General features: G+C 38.0%; 1 protein-coding gene across 1 annotated transcript in view; it reads right to left on the reverse strand.

Annotated features, from left to right (window-relative positions):
• The window catches only part of col27a1a (collagen, type XXVII, alpha 1a), an 81,507-nt gene continuing 60,840 nt past the window's right edge, over positions 1-20,667 (reverse strand). Inside the window, exons 29-61 of the mRNA XM_088010867.1 lie at positions 17,187-17,240; positions 16,950-16,994; positions 16,335-16,379; positions 15,888-15,941; positions 14,944-14,997; positions 13,411-13,464; positions 13,267-13,320; positions 13,132-13,185; positions 12,917-13,024; positions 12,760-12,813; positions 12,530-12,637; positions 12,363-12,416; positions 11,454-11,507; positions 11,229-11,285; positions 11,070-11,123; positions 10,942-10,995; positions 10,760-10,813; positions 9,971-10,024; positions 8,857-8,964; positions 7,955-8,062; positions 7,737-7,844; positions 7,572-7,625; positions 5,525-5,587; positions 5,390-5,443; positions 5,265-5,300; positions 5,128-5,145; positions 4,976-5,011; positions 4,862-4,888; positions 4,683-4,733; positions 4,109-4,277; positions 3,909-4,018; positions 3,612-3,830; positions 1-3,497 (exon numbers count right to left, since the gene is read on the reverse strand). Coding sequence (XP_087866993.1) covers positions 3,351-3,497; positions 3,612-3,830; positions 3,909-4,018; positions 4,109-4,277; positions 4,683-4,733; positions 4,862-4,888; positions 4,976-5,011; positions 5,128-5,145; positions 5,265-5,300; positions 5,390-5,443; positions 5,525-5,587; positions 7,572-7,625; positions 7,737-7,844; positions 7,955-8,062; positions 8,857-8,964; positions 9,971-10,024; positions 10,760-10,813; positions 10,942-10,995; positions 11,070-11,123; positions 11,229-11,285; positions 11,454-11,507; positions 12,363-12,416; positions 12,530-12,637; positions 12,760-12,813; positions 12,917-13,024; positions 13,132-13,185; positions 13,267-13,320; positions 13,411-13,464; positions 14,944-14,997; positions 15,888-15,941; positions 16,335-16,379; positions 16,950-16,994; positions 17,187-17,240 — 2,373 coding nt within the window. The 3' untranslated portion in view covers positions 1-3,350. The remainder of the gene's footprint in view (positions 3,498-3,611; positions 3,831-3,908; positions 4,019-4,108; positions 4,278-4,682; positions 4,734-4,861; positions 4,889-4,975; positions 5,012-5,127; positions 5,146-5,264; positions 5,301-5,389; positions 5,444-5,524; positions 5,588-7,571; positions 7,626-7,736; positions 7,845-7,954; positions 8,063-8,856; positions 8,965-9,970; positions 10,025-10,759; positions 10,814-10,941; positions 10,996-11,069; positions 11,124-11,228; positions 11,286-11,453; positions 11,508-12,362; positions 12,417-12,529; positions 12,638-12,759; positions 12,814-12,916; positions 13,025-13,131; positions 13,186-13,266; positions 13,321-13,410; positions 13,465-14,943; positions 14,998-15,887; positions 15,942-16,334; positions 16,380-16,949; positions 16,995-17,186; positions 17,241-20,667) is intronic.

The following is a 20,667-nucleotide window of genomic DNA, read 5'->3' on the forward strand; positions in this document are numbered from 1 at the left end:
CAAATTTAAAGTATTTATTTAACAGACACTGAACAATGACTAAAGAGCGGACAAATAAGAGATGAATGCACCAGAAATGATCTCATTCAAAGTTTGATGGTTTGCTGCATTTGTCTGATATTTTCAAACAGGTTTTAATTACGAATGCAATAGAAAATCTTTGCTCATGTAAAATTATGAGGTATTCTTAGCTCATTTTCAGGAAAGATTTACAAAACGAAAAGTAGAAACCATTTTCACATATTTGCATAATTCCTTAAAACACAAGTTATAGAAGAGCACAGTTCTCATACAGTACATGGTTGATTAACATGAAAGAAATAAAAACAATAAAAAATTTAGAAAAATAAAAGAAATAATATTGCAATAAATTTGTTCTCTGGAGCCCCAAATTTACACATAAAAACCCCATAAACTCCAAGACCAGTTGGGAGCACGGCTATATAACATTGTCAATAAGAGTAGTTTTGCTTTAACTAACAAAAATTTGCGCAATCTGCAACCACATTAACAGCATTAAATAACATTAAATTAGCAAGAGGGGATTCACTGTATACAGCAAGGTTTACAGAATTATACACACTTGATTCCAGCTACAATAATTATTTTTTTTCCCCCTCTAAAAACTATCTTCTAGTTGCTAAAAAATATTACATACAGCTCAGCGGGGCTTTGTACATATTTTTGGAAATGGTTTAAACCCTGCAATTTATGCCGGATATACACACAGAAATATTTGAGAAATGTAAAAAAAAAAAAAAGCTTAAATTTAGCTTTTATTTAAATGCAGAGTGGAAATGAAAAAAATAATTTGGCAATTATGTCATAATAAGTGGGTTCAGGATGTAGCGCAGTGTAATGGAATGGGTAAGTTGCATATAAACTTTTTTTTTATTAAGCAAAGCCTGCATGCACTATATGCATTTGAATAATTTAGCAAAGTGGTGTATAACAGCACTATCACTAGCACCTTTGGAAATGTTCGTAGCACCGGGATAAAAGATGGAGGTTTCCGTTTTGATTCCTGTACCTGCTCTCCATTCTTCTGTGGCTCAGATCTCCTTTATGGACAGCCTCTACCTGTAGTCTTTGTGATTTTAATTGCTCAGCTGGTGCTGACTTTGTATTCTGTTTTGTATTCATTAATGAGGAAGCGAGAACCTAAAGCTGTAATCCACAGTTAGAGAAGATTTATTAAAACACTACTGAGAACTTAAGCTTGTCTTCCTCTTCCTCAGTCTGACATCTGTAGCCCTTCCAGTCATCAGTGGCATCTGTTTGTGTTTTGGCTTTGGTTAGTGACCACTGTCCTTCTCACAGCAAGAAGAAAATGTAAATCTTCCGTTCAGAGTACATAAATATATGAATTCTGCTTTTGGATAAATTCACCTATGAAATACCATCAACCTACGAGCACCAAAGGCAAGTAAAATGGCACCCCGTTTGACTTAAAAAAAAAAAAATCCTTCCATAAACAGCTTAAACCAGATACTTGCATACATTGTATTAAAAGACACAACAACTTTTCTCTTCATTGTCCGTCATGAAATGAAGCTGAATGTTTCCTGGTGTAGGGTAGTTACAAAATTTTTTACTATATGCTAAATATCAGAATGATCAAAGAGAGAATAAAAGCAATGCTTTGTACTTTTTATATGTTCTTTCTTTGTGTCTGGTAATTTGTCACTTAAACTGCATGACTGTGGGAAATATTAATCCCCAAGATTTCTATGGGACTGAGATCGGGGCTCTGCCAATCATTGTCCATTTGGAACGCTGCGAACAAGCTTTAACGTCCTGGATAATGTTTTGAGATGCTGCTTCAATATTTCAACATATTTCGTTTCTGTCCTCATCATGGGACCTATTTTGTGAAGTGCAGAACACCCTCCTGCAACAAAACACCCACACATTATTAGTATGCTGCCAACCCAATGCTTCATGCAGAGAGTGGTGTTCTCAGTCTTGCAAATTGCCTTTTTTTTCACCAAAAGTTGTCCCTGAGTGCATTTGCAAACTGTAATCAGACTTTTTATGTTGCTTTTGCCATGATGGCTTCTTCCTTGGAGAGTGGCCTTTCAGCACATATCGGCACAGGACTCATTTCACAGTGGATAATGAATCCCTCTTTCTAGCCTTACACTTCTGTTTTGGGGGTACTACACACATTAGCACCAAAACTTGCTCATCTCATAGATCCATAACTTGCCTCTTTCTTTAACAGAATGGCTGAATATCCTCATGGTGTTTGTATTTGTATGTAATTGTTTGAAGAGATGAATGTGACAGATTCAGGAATCTGGAAATTGTGCTACCCAAGGATAAACCAGACTTGTGAAGGTCCACAATTTTCTGTGTTTCTCTATCTTAGGAGATGCTTTTTTTTCTTTACAAGGAAGCAGTGCATTTAAGGTATTGATTTACAATAAAGCAACAGTTATGTTCCTCATTCAACTAAAACATCGTGAATTAACCCTACCAGAAGCTTGCAAAAATGACATCATAATCTGGACTTTACCCATCTTCTTAAAGCCACAGTTATCACATAGTGCATGCAAGCCTCTGAATTTGAACAGGATTTTTAAACATCTCTAAAAAAATGTCTTACTGTTCTGGCATTAAGAAAATCCAAATAACACAGCTAAAACAAGAGAAGCGTAGTCTAATTTGATGTCAGACATTGTGGAGAAAAAGCTTAAGTGCCTTTTTGCACAGTGTACTTTAGCATCTGGTTTTAAGCTCTATGTTCCAAAATATTTTTTTTTACTTTTATCTATTGCACTTAAAGATTATTAATTTACAAAAGACATACATGTATAAAATCAATAATAGAGCATATATATATATCTATATTTACAAAATCCCAATTACTTTAGGTGCTATGACAAAATCTGAATATTACACAAAGTATACAGACTGTATACAATTGTGGAAATAAGTTACTTCAAATATCCACTGCTGAACTTGGCCTCCTTTCACTTAAAATGTCCTGGAGATGTTGCGTGGTATTTTATCCTTTAACATGGAGATCCTCCCGAAGGAGCTTGAGGAAGCATTTGTTGGTCTGAGAAGCCAGTAGTGCAAGAACTGCCCTGCTCCTGTAACCCCACCGCCTTGCTCTCTCTGCTTCCTCCTTTTTTCTCTGCTTGCAGTCCACTAGGAGTTTGGTTGTGAAGCAGTGTCTGTTTTGGGCGGTGGAGAGTGGACGCAGGCAGTGAGTTTTTCCTCACTTGGACAATGTTTGGCCACGATTACATGACCTTTCTGGTCTCCGTGCCTGCATGAAGGTGATTTGTAGGGGGAAGTTGTCCATCCCTTTGTGCTCAGAAGACCGACCGACGCTGTGGCCCTCAAAGAAAGCAAACCGGACCGATCTCCAGGTGGTAATGTGAAGCGGAGTTTGTTTTTGGGAGGTTGTAGATGTCGATCACAGGGAGCAGGGTGGGATCAAGGAAATGGAACACAAACTGGGTCTGGTGCCAGCGCCCATCTTTTATCTAAAAACACAACAACAACAATAAATAAATACATTTTACTCAGCAGATTTGAAGATGGTGTGAGAGCATGAAGTCTGAAGTGCTTTACACCAGATTACAACATCTTAATCCTACCCAGCAGGAGTCCTCCAAAACGTTTGGCTCGAGCTCCCCTCCCACTTCAAACACTTCTCCGTTCCAGGCCTTGAATCTCACAGACCGATGGTCAGGGAGCTGATCCTCAGCTGACTTCCAAACTGAGATGTTCAGACAATGGATGGTGATGTGCTGAATAGCCTCTGAGCTCAGGAGGTGCAGGAAGTTCATTTGGACACGACCAACCTCGATTGTCGGCTGTAGGAGAAAAGAGATCAGTGCGACACTGCCCATTTGTGTAAATATTCATTAAACCTGCAGTTGCATCTTGTGTACCTTGGAAACCGTTATTGGTTTAAGGCAGGTTTGTCCACCACCAGTAAAGCTGCAGGAGACTTCTATTGTATCAGATGAGCAACCAAGATTGGGATCTATCCAATAAGTGCCTGAGAAAAATAAAAAAATCACAAATTTGATTTTAAAACTATCCAAGCGATGAAACACTCACTCTATCTAGCATAAGTGTCCCGTCTCACCGTCATTTAACTTCTGTTCACAACTGTGAAGGTCCCTGCAGATACGGGCGGGATTGTCCCGAGTGCCCAATGGGTTCTTCAGGCTCTGGATCAAGTTACTGAGGTAGTGGAGGGTCTTGAAGATCTCTGCACCCTGGTCGAGCATCGGCAGGTCCATTGCTGGTCTATGCTGGAGGACAGATGAAAAGAATCAAAGATTTACATTTTCTTAACTCGGTGCTAGCCATGCTGATAGCTAACATAATATTCTAAAGATAATTTAAGTATGTTTGCTTTACATTTACTGCCTTGATCATGTATTTTATTGTAATGTAGTTTCAGCTAGTTGGCCTGTTAAATATTGTCTTAAAAGTCCAACTTTGGACAAAAGTCAAAAAGCTACTATAATTGCTTTAAGGCAACCAAAACTGTTTAAAATGTTGCTCTTTTATTTATATTGATGCTTTTAAAGCAAAATTGCAAATTGCTAAAACTGAAATCAACACGTCAAAGCGTTATGAAAACATAAGATTGGAAATCAACTACTAAAATCTAATTGGTGCACAAAATAACAGAAATATCGAATCTGACCAACCTGAGTCCTGACAGGAGTGACTGAATCAACAATCACAAGGCCATCTTCTTTCTGCAGAGCAGAAATCTCACATTAATCACCCATTTTATCAGTTTCAGTGCCAACTTTTGGAAATTATGTTTTAGTAAATCCCTTTTTTACAACTTGTAAACCTGAACAATTAGGATTAAGGTGCTTACAAATGAAAGAGGGATTGCAGGAGGGCCCTACAGAGAGGAAAAGAAGTTACTTAGACAATGAGTTTTCAGTGGCAGAAATGAAATTTGGTATTGTTTATTAAAGCTGAAACCTACTGGAGGTCCAGGACGGCCACGAGGTCCAGGTGATCCCTAATAAATAAAAAAAAGAACATCCAGTGGAAAGTCATAAACTACTACGACATATGGGAACACTAAAACACCCATTTTTAATATTTGAAGGAAAGAAACTCAATATAAAGACATACCCTGGGACCTTGAAATCCCTGTGTTGAGAAAATAAAGACATGTATTCAGACTGGGAATGATCCATAATTTTGTTTTCATACGGTGCATAATGTTGACAGTATGTAAAACAAACCAGAAGCAAGTCTGAAATACTTACATTCTCTCCACGGTTGCCTTTTTGTCCTCTAGGACCCTGTTAGAAGACAATTAACAGACTAGTCAATACTGTAGGCAACATGAAAGATGAGAAAATTCAAGAGAAATTTAAGGTATACTACATACTGCACTTCCACTGGGACCAATAATTCCAACAGGGCCGACAACTCCTCTTCCACCCTGCATGAAAACGACACAAGAGGATAAAATGGAATGGACTGCAAAGCATCAGAAAACTCACTAGATTATTAAGCCATGTACCATTGCACCCTGTGGCCCCTTCGGTCCCTGTATGCCAGTTGGCCCAAAGTCTCCTGGAGGACCCTGAAAATGGAAGCACACCTCTATAAATTGACAGGACTTAATTTACATTTTTCTCAAGCAAAATATGTCATTTAATTTGTATAATGGATAAATCTTGTTTAAAAAAAAAATAATATTGTAATGAGAACTAAAAAATCCATACTTTTCCATACTTTGGATTCTCTTAAATCCATACTTTTCCAGGCTTAAATTTGTATAGTTCTGTATTAGCACCATCATTTTAACCTTAAACATGGATGGATGACTGGAAATATAGTTGGATTCATGGAGAGATGGATAAAAAAGGATAGACAGATGTATAATAAGACAGGTGAATGGATTGAGAGATAGAGGGATGCACAAATGGATGAATGATGGATGGACATATTAACAGTGCATGTATGAATGCAACCATTTTTGTGACATACAGTAAAATCTATATGTTTCTGGTGAGATTGTATTTTCCATAAAGAACTGTAATTTATATATATATATATATATATATATATATATATATATATATATTTTTTTTTTTTTTTTTTCCTTCTCACCCTCCGCGGGTGGTCTCTTTCATCCTCTGAGCTCGGGTCCTCTACCAGAGGCCTGGGAGCTTGAGGGTTCCTCCAGTATCTTGGCTGTGCCTAGAACTGCACATTTCTGGACTGAGATGTCTGATGTTGTTCCTGGGATCTGTTTGAGCCACTGCTCCAGTTTGGGGGTGACTGCCCCGAGGGCCCCGATGACCACAGGCACCACTGTGGTCTTCACCTTCCAGGCCTTCTCCAGTTCCTCTCTGAGGCCCTGGTATTTCTCCAGTTTCTCGTGCTCCTTTTTCCTGATGTTGTGGTCACTTGGTATTGCTACATCCACCACAACGGCTTTCCTCTGTTCTTTATCCACCACCACAATGTCCGGTTGGTTCGACATTACCATCTTGTCTGTCTGGATCTGGAAGTCACACAGGATCTTAGCTCAGTCATTCTCCACCACCTTTGGGAGTGTTCCCCACTTCGATCTTGGGGCTTCCAGTCCATATTCTGAACAGATGTTTCTGTACACTATGCCCGCCACTTGGTTATGTCGTTCCATGTACGCTTTCCCTGCCAGCATCTTGCACCCTGCTGTTATGTGCTGGACTGTCTCAGAGGCCTCCTTGCACAACCTACACCTTGGGTCTTGTCTGGTGTGGTAGATCTGAGCCTCTATTGCTCTGGTGTTTAGGGCCTGTTCCTGTGCAGCCAGGATGAGGGCCTCTGTGCTGTCCTTGAGTCCAGCTTTTTCCAGCCATTGGTAGGATTTCCTGATATCAGCCACTTCAGTTATTTGTCGGTGGTACATCCCATGTAGAGGCTTGTCCTCCCATGATGGTACCTCTAGCACCTCATCCTCTGTTCCCCATTGCCTGAGACATTCACTGAGCACATCGTCCGTTGAGGCTTTGTCCTTGATGTATTTATGGATCTTGGATGTTTCATCCTGGACAGTGGCTCTCACACTCACTAGTCCTCCGCCTCCTTCCTTACGGCTCGTGTACAGTCTAAGGGTGCTGGATTTGGGGTGGAACCCTCCATGCATGGTTAGTAGCTTCCGAGTCTTAACATCCATGGCCTTCATCTCTTCCATTGGCCAGCTAATTATTCCGGCAGGGTATCTGATTACTGGTAAGGCATAGCTGTTTATTGCACGGATCTTGTTCTTGCCATTGAGCTGGCTTCTCAGGACTTGCCTTATTCGTTGGAGGTATTTGGCTGTGGCTCCTTTCCTTGTGACCTCATCAAGGTTGCCATTTGCTTGTGGTATTCCCAGGTATACTTGTAGCTGTGCTCTATGTCTGCTAGACCCCTTCTGTGCGGACGACCTTCCCTCTCTTTGTGTATATATATATATATATATATATATATGTATAAATTCCCTGGTCGTGTTCTGACAACTCTAAATTCTTCATACATTTTGGCAATACAATGTTGGATTCAATTTGTGAGTTGCTATTTCGAAATGACCTCACCTTTGGTCCAAAAACTCCAAGAACTCCTGGAAAACCTTGTTGTCCTGCATCACCCTATTGAAAAAACAATCAAGTTTAAAAATGAAGAAAAACATGGCATCTAAAATAAGCTGAATTGACTGATTTGTACAGTATTCATAATGACTAAGTCTGAGTAAAACCCACAGGCTGTCCTTTAGGTCCTCTGTCTCCCTGTGGCCCCTGCTGTCCCATTCCACCTTTGAAACCCCTTTTTCCTGAAGGTCCACTCTGGCCTCGAAGACCTTGCTCCCCCTGAGTGGACGGATAAACAGTTGCATTATCGGTGAAGACATGACCAATAATATGTCAATGCAATGACAACCAAGGAGCTACAGTTGTTCCCATTTATTTTTTTCTTTCACCTTTGGCCCTACGTCTCCCTGCTCTCCGGGGAGCCCGGGAACGCCAGTTTTGCCGCGTCCACCAGATTTACCAGGAAGCCCTACCGCCCCATCATCACCTTGCTCTCCCTATTCACAAATAGAGAAAGTTAACGATTGGTTCATAGCAACAGCATTTAAAATATCGGTAACACTTTATTTGAAGGGGGGTGAATAAGACTGACATGACACTTTTATAAACATGACATAACACCTGTCAGGAACATGAATAAGCCTTCATTAATATTTATGACTGTTGTCATAAAGCGTCATTCGGTAAATTATGACACTTTTAATACAAAGTTGACATTATTCAAAATGTCTTTGTTATGACAACTTGACATCAACCAAGAGATCATTACTGATATAAATTTGTTATAAAAGTATTACTGATTGCACTTTAAAAAGTAGATAACTTTATGTTATTAAAGGTAAAGTTTAAACAGTAATGATTTATTGGTTAATGTCAAGTTGTCATAACAAAGACATTTTGAATAATGTCAACTTTGTATTAAAAGTGTCATAATTTACAGAATGACGCTTTATGACAACAGTCACAAATATTCATGAAGGCTTATTCATGTTCATGATAGGTGTTATGTCATGTTTATGAAAGTGTCATGACAGTCTTATTCACCCCCCTTCAAATAAAGTGTTACCAAAATATCCAATCAACTTGAACCAGTACAAGATGCTGGGTATGTTTCAAGAGTTGCAGTTATATAGAGCAGAGTGAAAATGTGACAGGAACAACGATAAATATGGCAAATTGTTAGCGTAGAATATTACAATAATATTGTACAATAACTGCATATAATCAGCCCAGAAAGTCAATAGCTGTGTGAATGAGAACTTTTATGAAACGAGTTGTGAAGGAGTCTCACCGGCATGCCTTTGCTTCCATCTTTTCCTGTAGTTCCGTCCTCCCCGGGCACTCCCTCACGGCCCTCTGGACCCACCACGCCTCTGGGACCAGGAGGACCACCCCCACCCTGAGGAGAATGAAGGCGTTACGCCCAGACTGAGCTACATGCTTCACAGTGATGCAGTGCGTTGCAAAAGTATTTGTATACCTGAGTCCTACATTTTGTTATTTGACTTCTCTGGCTTAAGGATTCCTTGTAAACATGATCAATCAGGTGACTTCTGAAGTTCATTGGTTACATAGGATTTTATTTGCAGGTGTCAGATAAATGAGGCAGGTATGTATAAAATAAATTGGAGAACAAAAGAAATAGAGATTTACTTTTGTAATAAAATAAATGTTAAAAAGTTCAAGAGATGGCAATACTTCTGGTACAAAAGCAACATATGTCCAAATGTTCTTTGAGACACACATTGGCTTAATGCTTTAGGTGCCCATACACAATATTTGTGTCCAAACATTTTTCCACAGATTTTTCCAGTTTGAAGTACTTCAGGCTTACGAAAATAATTAAAAATAAGTTTTCCTTAAAATACAAAAATTAGCATTTAAAAATTTTTTTTAACCTACTTAAACATATAAAATTAACAAAGTGGGTTTGTTTTTGTAGGAAAGGGATCAGAGAATAGATCCAAAACATAAAAAAAAATGTCTCATACGTTCACCTTATTAAAATATTACTCCTAAAACGTTTTTGATTTAATTTTTTATTATTTCTTGCTCTTGAATTTATCTTTATTTTAGTCTGTGCAGCTAAAATGGTTTGTGAGTCACTTGTTGTATTTAGCTAAGCATAGTCCACATCTCTCTGCCATAATATGCCTTGGAGTAAAAATTGTTGGATGTCAGTGGTCCTGAAATGACAGCAAGTGACGTCATCAATAAAATATTAATTTTGAATTTGAAATTATGAATTTTTGATGTTGAACTTCAATTTTTTTTTATTCTTAGAAAGATTTCTTTCTTTGTTTGGAAGAACTTGTATCAGTGAAAATCCCAGCCTAAAACAGTGAACAAGTCATTAGCTGTGGAAAATGTGAACAGCTTTGTCCTACAGGAAGTCAATGACATACCTCAGTTCCTCGAGCTCCTTTTTGTCCAGGTTGTCCTTTTTTGCCTTTTTCACCCTGGATGAAGAAAAAATATATATATAAAATTTTTAAAATGTGAAATACTTAAATAATTTTTACTACTAAATTATTTTTATTTTTGTGAGTGAATCAACATTTTTACTTGCTCTTTCTGCCCTCAAGTTTCTAGTTTTGTCAAAGGCCTGTTGATTTTAACATGATGTTGCACAAATAGTTAAACTTATTAAACAACCCAGTAAATAGTCTAGTAATCTAAAACAAGCTCAGTAAATGCTCTTAAAAAAAAACATAGCAGTGCATCAAGTTCTCCGGTCTGTTGCTTAAATAAACTAACGGCATCAAAGTACTGAAAAGTCACGCCTTCCTAAATTAGAGAGATAAACACTATTAACTTAGACTTAACAGAGAATCCACCTTATAAGTGCTCAAGTCTTTTTTCGTACTAAACCACATTTCTAAGGACATATCTGTTGAATTGTTCAAAATTTGTTTTATGGCCTTTTCTTTCTCTTTCTCTTTTTTTTCCTTCTTTATCTTGAAACAGATTTAGAAACTTTCTATTCAACATAGTTTAGTAGTACTATGTTGTAAACTACATTGTGTGATGTGGTGACTTAGCATCTGTTGTCAAATTGTTGCCCCAAATTCCCACATTGAACAATGTTTATTTTAATGCTTTGTTTTGTGATTCACATCCAGTACCAGTTTTTGATTTTGAATTTCTGCAAAGATTTTTCTTTACAGATATCTCGCATTTCTTTACATCCTTACTTGGTCTCCCTTGGCACCTTTAGGTCCTTTTTGTCCACGAGGCCCGGGATGACCCTGCAATCGACATTTTTTTTATTTTTTTTTCTGTAAATGAAAGCATACCAAGAAAACCTGCACGAATAGATGAGATGTTTGTTTTGCATAAACTCTGCTCTGCGTGACATTAAAGTTTGGTCACTCACTGGTTGTCCAGGAGCTCCAGGTCTGCCTCGTTCTCCATCCAAACCAATTTGACCCTGAAGAACATAACATTAAAACTCTTTATCAAAACACCTAAATAACTTGTTTTGAAATAATCTGTCGTTCTTACTTTGTACCCTGGGTCTCCTGATTCACCCCTCTCTCCTCTGTCACCTGGAGGTCCCTGATAACACAGAAAATACATATATAAACAGATTTTCTGATTAAATTTAATTTGTAGAAGAACAGCCAATAGAAATATAGAGAATCAGAGTCATACAGGACTTACCATGAGACCTGGAGGACCAGGAGGACCTTCCTGCTTCCCGTCGTCACCCTGCTCACCCTGAACAGAAACAATGTCAAAGTTGTAAAATCAAACTGGGATTCCTTCGAGACTCTAGCCTCTACATCAGGACATGTTCGGTTAATGCTGAAGTCAGACTGAGGAATTTGTACTTATTACACAGAAAAACTGGAGATCAACATTGCACATAAAGTGAATGGGGTGTACCTTTTCACCTTTTGGTCCTGGACGCCCCATGGGGCCCTGTGGTCCCAGATGGCCCTGTGGCAAAGTGACAACAAAAAGTAATGAAATACTACAGTCCCTTATCAGACGATCCACAATCTTCATGCAGTTTATGTACATCTGAACTCCTTATAGAACCAATCTCCACTGCAACAGCAGCAGGAGAATTTGACTAGACCACCATAAGACAGGAATATGTCTGGATCTAAGCAGTTCCTCTTTAGTTGTATGTGTCTGTTTAGGGTTGTTGTCCTGTTGGAAGGTAAACTTTCATCCCAGACTAAAGATTTTTGCAGATTAAAAAAGGTTTTCTTCCATTGTTTAGCGCTACCTATCCTTCTGTTAGCTCAGATCTACTATTCCCCACTGCATTATTTTGGCACTATGGTAAGAGTGTCATTTTATGTTTCCCAAGAGGTCAATTTTCATTTCATGTGGCTAGAAGAACTTCTTCTACATACTTGCTGTGTTGCCTTCATGACTTGTAATGGACCCTTTCCCACCTTCTCTTTTCAACTTCTTCTTCTCTACCTAACCAAGCTAAGTAGAGGATAACTTCTAGGTTAACCATACAACCTCTTAACCTAGGTTAACCTTTAGCTAGAGAAGAATCACTAGAGAAGCCTGACTAATCTATGGGTTGGCTAACCTCTATAAGTAAATCTTTAGATTAGCTAGGTCTTCATAAAACAGCCTTCGGTTGCTGCAGCAGATTTTAGTTTGGGATATCTCAAAATTATATTTGTGACAAACCATTGATCAATTTCCTTCCACTTTGTGTTGGTCCATCACATAAAATGCCAATAGAATATATTGAGGTTTGTAGTTACAACATGATAGAATTCAAGTTTTATGAATGTTTCTGAGTATTATGCTAATAATTTCTCTAACCTCGTAGCCTAGAAGACCAACTTCACCTTGCTGACCCATTTGGCCCGGCGCTCCCTGCGGGAAACAAATATGCAGTTAATCACACCATCCATTATAACATCTCAAGTGTTTTTAGTTTAAGTAATGGCTGCTTTAAGTGTGTCTTCATCATTACTGTTGCACTTTACCACATGTCCTATAGTCCCTCTGGAACCCTTCGGCCCTACAAATCCTGGCTGTCCGGTCTCTCCCACTGTTCCAGTTTCTCCAAGGTGACCCAGCTGACCTTTAGCCCCCTAGACATGCATAAAGCATGATAATTAACTCCCAAGGTTTTGAAACAGATGTTGCAGTCCCTCTTTTTTTTTTTTTATATTTGTTGCTGCTAAGTGATTTTTAGGTAATTTAATGTTTTTACCTTCAGGCCTGGTTTGCCTCGTTCGCCGATTTTACCGGGCTTTCCTTCTGAACCCTTAAGTAAAAACAATAGAGAAATGAATTGATAAAGCTCAAATGGATGCTTTATGGTGAAGGTAGTGAATTGTGCATGAATTTCAAGCAGGCATATGACTTACCCGGACGCCAGTGAGTCCAGGACTACCAGGTGGACCTTCCTTTCCCTTTAGTCCAGTTTCACCTTTTTCACCTTTGTCACCCTCCTGACCCATGTCACCTTTTTCACCCTAATCACATAAATACAAGTGGCTATTTTAATTTTGGCTGATTCTTTCATGTATTTTCTCAATAACATACATATGCAGCATTAAGTATAGTGTGCAATCATGTTTACCTTTGCTCCATCAGGACCAGCTGGACCAGCTTCTCCCTCTAGACCTGACTCGCCCTGCACACATAAAAAAGTGAACCAACTCTCCAGCTTTTCAGTAAACCAAATGGTTTCATAACTTGGTTCAGACGAACTCACCCTCTGCCCTATCAGTCCTTGCTCTCCGATGTTCCCTGCTGGTCCAAGCCCCCCCTGAGACCCAGAGACAGCAAATTTTTAGTGTTGATAAAAAGAACCTAAATGAAGCATTCGGGCATAATTACGATGGTTTAGTTTGCTTGCCTTCTCCCCAGGTTCGCCTGGAAGTCCTGGTTCACCCTCTTTGCCATCAGGACCCTAGAAAAGTGACCATAGTAAAATTAGAAACCTGATTTAAAATGTTAAGATAGTTTCACTGCATGAAAACAATACATCAACGCCAAGTTCCATTATTTACTATCTTAACTATAGTCAAATTGAAAAAGGAAGCATGTCAGCTGCAGTTAATTCGTTTAATAGGGTAGATTAATTAATTATAATATATACTATTATATAATAATTATATGATATATTATGATGTAATTTTATTAATCCAGTGAAAGAAGCTAAGAATCACATATTTGTATTTTACTTGTAATAAATATGGAATTAAATTTGTGTATCTGTGCAACTCCCTGAACAAGTTTCTAGACCTCTTAAACTTTTTTCCAATTTTGTCCTCTCACAAACATTAATGCATAGATTGAGATTTTATGTGACAGACCAACACGACATTGTGGGATAAAAGTTTTCATAATTTACCATTTTTGTTTTATTTTCAGATAAAATCAGATAATTATGGTGTATTCAGCCTCTTTGCTTTGATATCACTTTTAAAAGTGTAACTTAAAGTCAGAGACAACTTTTCGACAAGTTTGAAGCGGAGTTAAGTGATTAAACAACATCCAAAGCTTTGCCCAGGACATGAAGCACTGTTTAGCTCATCATCTGACATTGTTAAGAGCATGGAATACCTGAAAACCTACCAAAACACCTAAACTGACAGGCTGGGGAAAGAGGCAAATAAATCAAACAGAGAAAATCGGCCCATGGTAATTCTCTGCAAATATCCACAGATCAGGTGAAAGAATCTCTTGACAAGACGGCTATTAATCGTTCTACAAATCTAGCTGCTATGGAGAAGTGGCAATAGGAAAGCGATTGTTGGAAGAAAGCCGTGGAAAATCCTGCCTCCAGTTTGTCGTAAGTCGTATCGAGGTGTAGTCAGATGAAACCAGTCTTCCACTTTTTGACCAAGAAGCAGACTGCTACGTGTACGTGGTGTGTTCATCATCCTGAACACACCAACCCCATAATGAAACACGGTGATCGCAGCATCATGCTGTGGGAATGCTTTCTTCAGCAGTGACAGGGAACGTGGTCAGAGATCATGAGAATATGAATGGAACTAAATCAACGGCTAATGCTGGAAAAAAACCTGTTAGAAGCTGCAAAAGACTTGGGGACTTTGGTGGAGATGCACCTTCCAGACAGACAAACATTCCTGAACATACAGCTGGAGATTAAACATCTCACTGAGAAGCTGAGGCAAGACTTTAAAATAGATTTTCCATCTGGCTGATCTTGCAGCTACAATTAAGAGAAAAAAGTGCTTCTACAAATTATTGACACATACGTATGGCATACGCATTTCAGATTTTATTTGGAAACACATGTGCTCAATTATGTGTTGGTCTGATACCTTGAGGCTCAAGAAAACACACTGACACCTGTGGATGCAATGTGAAAAGATGTGAAAAGTTGATTAGTCTTGCAAGGTGTTGTATATTTGCTTACCTTAGGACCAATTTCCCCCAACAATCCAACAGTCCCAGGTGGTCCGGGTGGCCCCTGCAGAAGACAACATGGTAGCTTGAATGATCATTACGTTAAAGAAATCAAGATCTAGTACTATTTGTACGAAAAACAACAACATAAGGAGAAAAAACAAGCAGAAAATGTATGGATTAAACCTATTTAATGACCTAACCAACATAATAAGCAACTTATTTACGCCGTTTCATCATAAAATACAATCTCTAAGTGTAAGCTTGTCATGTCTATTATAAAAAAAAATGGTGACAATAGGGGAAAATAGAAATGATAACTCCCCAGCTGATGTATAAAAATCCAAATAATGAAGATTCATTCAAACTTCCCACATTGTCTTTCATTAATATTTCTGAAAAAATGCTCAGAGTAAGGAAACAGGAAGAAGAAGAAAAAAAGAAAGGAAATATATGTCAAAATTTAATTCCCAAACAGGAGATCTTTATAGATCAGTAATCTATTATTGGTAATCACAGGTCAAAATCAGTCTTTAGAGGCAGTGTTCTGACCTTACATGACAACCAAGGCTGCATCAATAATTAAAATATTACGAAAGTTATCAGCACAAAAATTTGGAAAATGAACAAATATGGAGGCAATGTCTACTAAAGCTATATTTTCAAAGCTTGCTGTAGGTTCTAGCAATTTATGGTAAAACCTACAACAACAAAAAGAAAAATGAGACAACTTTGTGACAGCTTTCTATGTCACATAGAAACACATAATAATTACACATAGTAACACACATAGTAATTAATATAATGTTTTAATCCTCATTTCTGTGTTTCACCAGTTCTAATTTACTTCAGACTGAGGGACGGGAGAATTAAACTACAGTTCTATTTCTTGAATGAGATGAAGACATGTTTGATGAGCTGGACTGATAATACCACAAAGAGGTCTAAACGTACCGGGTCGCCGGCTATTCCCTTGTCCCCTGGAGGTCCAGAAGGCCCTTGGATTCCCTGACAACAAAACAATCTGTGAGTTTAGGAAGATAGCAGTACATCATCTAAAATTAACACAATACTTACCAAGAAACACAATAAGTTTACACAACTTATTTTTTTAGCACGTATAAAAAAAGCACTATGAGCCAGATTTTAGAAAGTTTCTTCTACCTTTGGCTTTCAGAGTAGATCTTACCATATTCATCTCAGCTACACCAACCCTCCTTCACTACATCCATGAAGTTCTATCCAATAAATCCACCACTCATCCTCTACATACAGCATGTCTAAACCATTTCAGCCTTGCATCTCTAACTTATGTGTTAACTTAGCAATTTATTGAACAACTTGTTTATTTTCAGTGATGTCACAGAAAAAAACAAAACAAAAACAAAACATTGAACTTACTGGAAAACCTTTTGGCCCAGTGTCTCCCGGCTCTCCGATCTTTCCCTGTTGGGGACATAAAGGATGGCAAGACAGGATTAACAAAAGTCAATTGTAGAAAACTAGAGCTGGTTAAAATCAAACCTGTTCTAAAAAGATTTTCCTTTATCTTGACTAAACATGTTGCTGAAATGCGGGAATTAAAATGATTAATTTGACTTGTGCCCGACATATATTAGAAATCTTACTGAAAAAATACTAGATAATATTATATTTACTTCCGCTTAGTATTAAAACTACGAAAAGGTTTTTTTTTTTGTTGTAATTAAAAAAAAAAGAGGAAAATTTCAAAGTGTTGAATGCTTTTGAATGGCACTTTATGGATAGCCAAATCCATTAAATGAGCATACAATAAAAATTGAGTAATGTTCTATGGTCACATATGTATGTCTAGTAATAAACTCTACAAAAAACCATGAAAGAATAAAAAGTGATTCTTTTTCATACTTGAGTCTGCATCTCAACCTTGCTGGTTCAAAGCAGAGGTTCTCTGAGAACATAGTTGCCAAAAAAAAAAAAAACCACACACACATCTGAGATAGAAACGAAAAGTAGAATGGTGTTTAGGAGCTTCACCTGTGATCCTGGGAAACCTATTTTTCCTGGAGGACCATCGGAACCCTTCAGTGAAGAGAAAAGATAAGATAATCAGTGTTGAGTTGCTTGTATATGTACTATTCCTTAGATAAAACGGAAGACTAGTGCAGTTCGCCGCCCATTTATTTTAAGTGTTTGTCTTTAAAAAAATATGTAATTGCTATGTTCATACAGTTCAACTGCATAATTTTATTGAGTAAATGCCAGCACTCTTACCTTCTTGCCCTCTGACCCCATCTCTCCTGTTGGACCATCAGGCCCCATTGCTCCCTGAGAAAACAAGACATGTCACTTCACCAACAGAGGTCACTGTAGCACCGCCAGACAAAACAAACAGCATGTCCTCATGTGAGGGTCGCAATATCTGTAAACTGCACTTCTACAAAAAAAAAAATATATATATATGTATGCAGAGTCTTGATATACTAAAAGGTGGCTGGCCTTTCTAGTAGTGAAACTCACTGATCTTATCCTAACATTGATTTTGCCACTCGATTCAGGGCAAAAGAGTTCAAACTTAAATACACAAAAGATCAACACAGTTCAACTGTTTATCTTACATGAGTGAAACCTTCAAACATAATTAATCCAAACTGCTGCAAACTCCCGCTAGTCCAGCGACCAATACAAACAAATATAAGTCAGGGCAGCGTTCCAATACGCTTCATCTGCTTTGCACCTGCGTCCAGTCAAATTTCATAGCTTTACTCTGGAAAATGCAGCATTACTGACATAGCGATGCTCACTAATTAACAGTGAATACATAAAAAATCTCGATCAGTCGCTTGGTTGTTGGTTGTTACATAAGTAGTTTTTTGTTTTTTTAATCCATGGCAAGTTTCTCAGGACATCACACCGAAGGAGGCCTTGTTGTTTGACTGATTGATGACCAGGCGCAGTGGGAGTCTGGCCCAGAGGCAATAACAATAGCTGAAGTGCTATAAGCCTATTATACATAGAGCTGGATGGCCACTGCTCATTAACATTCCTGTCTGGGGTACCTGCTTCCCGCTGGTTCCGTTTACATTGGCTGATTAGCTGATGAGTAGGGAAAATATTCCCCCCCACCGCCCCTCCACTTCCAGACAAATAATTAACAAAAAGAAACGAGCTATATCCAGTAACTTTAATGCGCCGCGGATTCAAGACTCTTTTCTGACTAACAAAAATGGCAGACAAAATGAATACCAAAAGCATGAATTCAACCAGTTCAATTTAAACCAGCTCAGAAGCAACCACAGACTGCTGAGTGGTAGGAATAATGCTCTGCAACATGGTGCATATTAACTCCTCAGATAGCCAGAGAAATCATCTGTTCCAGATATTTTAAAAATGTAAATGTTGGATTTGTAGTACTTGGGACTGATTTAATAATTTCAAGTAGTTTTTAAGCAAACAGATATAATGCAAGAGCTTTTCCACATGTTGTAACATTAAGACCAGAAATATTAACATACTTTATTGGGATTTTATGTGAGAGATTACCACAAAATGGTGATAATTGTGTTGTAGGAGGAAAATATGTATTATTAATATTTTGTTTTTTGGTAAAAAGCACCAAAGTGCAATATGCATTTCTGCCACTTTTTCAGTCAGTTTTACCATTTGTCACTATTAAATTTGCACGTTATTTGCAATAAGCCTCCACCAGCTTTTCACATCTAGAGACTGAAAGTTATGTCATTTCTACTCAGGTAAAAAAAAAACCTAGAGACTGGAGAGGGAACTGGTGTGAACATACATATACATTTTCCATGTCTTGAATCTCAATGGGATTTAGGTCTGGACTTTGTCTGGTCCATTCTAACACATGAAAATGATTTGATCCTCAACCAATTCATTGTTGCTCTGGCTTTCTGTCGCTCTTCTGCTGGAAGCTGACTCTTCGCTCTAGGCAGTGTTTTGTGTCAATCTGACCTGAACACATTCTGCCACATGTTTTCCGGGTCCTCTGGCTTGTGACAAACTATAAACAGGACTTCTTGTGCTTTTCTTTGCCTTTCTTCTTCTTCTTCTTCTTCACAGGAATGACTTGCGGAGTGCACGACTGTATAACCTAATCCTGTCTTAATCCCCTAAACAATTTCATCCCTGACCTGTCTTGTGTGTTCCTTTCCTCTGATTACGCAGTTTGTTTAAAAGAAGAAAAAAAGCTCTGAGACCTTCACAAAACTACTTTATACTGAGAATAAAGTCTGCAACACTGCCGAATTATGGGACTCTAGGAAAGTTGGACTGAATTTATTCAGTGTAAAGGGAGCTGAATACAACTGTGCCCTACATGTTTGAGGTATTTCTTGGTAAATTGTTGGAAAACCATTAATAATTTTTTGCTCATTTCACATTATGCAACAATTTGTGTAAGTTTCTCACACAGAAACTCAGCGCAGCATTTTGAAGCCTGTGATTGTAACACGACAGCATGAAGGTACTGAGTTAGGTGAGTGAAAATAAAGACAGCACTGGATCCAATTTTTTTTTTTTTTATGTTCTGAAGCCATCCTGCAGACACTTTCACATTAATCAGCATTTTAAGTTTTGAATCTGAGTAAAAGCAGATGTTTTTCTGTCACTATTATTTTCTACTTCGAGCTTTACAGATAAAAGACGTAATGGTGCATATGATACAGTTGATGTTTTTTTTTAACTGTACCCAGTCTCATCCTACATCTTCTTATAAGTTGTGTCAGCTTTATTTTTTTAAGCTGCTGATGAGTGTTATTTTCGAAAAGAAAAAGATTATTTTTCCGTAACTTGTTTCTTGCTGTGATGAAATGATGTTTTGTGTAGGTAAATGAATCATTTAGCTTTCTAATCTTGGACAGAGCAGGGGAACCTGTTGACATTAGCACGAACCAAAAACACACACTGGAGTGAGAGTGTGCCCAGGCCAACCACAGCAAGGCCAGTGTTACATAAAGGCTTCTGACAAAAAACAAAAACCTCAGGGTTATTTTCTTCTCCTCACATGGTTAACAGGAATAAAAGTTGTCTAAACTTAGAACTAAGATTCTTAGATTATATAAGCGTACAATTAAAATATTTCGGCTGACTTACTCTTCTTTGCCTTGAAAACAGAGAACAAACATGACTATATTAAAGCCACTGTCTCCAGTATTTTAAAGTATTACTGGTGCATAAGCTTTGAAAGCAAGGTATTCTTTTTATTTTTTAAGAAAAGAATATAATCACTCTTGGCTTCAGTCGTGTATTCATTTCAAATTGTCTATCTGTCTTTAACAAAGGGGAAAAAATGCCAGAACGAAACTGAGCATCAACCTGGACACACCACACCCATAGTTAGACATGGTAGTGGTGGCAGCATCATCATCATCATCATCATCATCATTATCATGTGTGGATCTTTGGCGCTGATGTAGAAGATGGTCAGAATTGTTATAAAAAAATGGATGGAGCTACAATCAAAGTAGCCCTCCAGGAAAACGTCTTAGAGGGTTGAAAACTCTTCAACTCAAACTTAAATCTGATTGAGAATCTGTGGCAAGAAAGACGACATGCTCACACTCCAATGCTACTGAGCTTAGGGTGTTTTGCAAATAGAGGGCATTTAAAAAAAAAAATCAATTTAAATGTGCTGTTTTATGCAAACCAAAAGGCTTGCGGATGTGGCTGCTTGTAAAAGTAGTTCAACAAAGTACTGACTCAGGGGAGCTGAGTCAAACATATAAAAAGTATG

This window comes from Poecilia mexicana, unplaced genomic scaffold, assembly GCF_051168715.1.
Source record: "Poecilia mexicana isolate PSO_F unplaced genomic scaffold, ASM5116871v1 scaffold_12, whole genome shotgun sequence".
Lineage (NCBI taxonomy): Eukaryota > Metazoa > Chordata > Actinopteri > Cyprinodontiformes > Poeciliidae > Poecilia > Poecilia mexicana.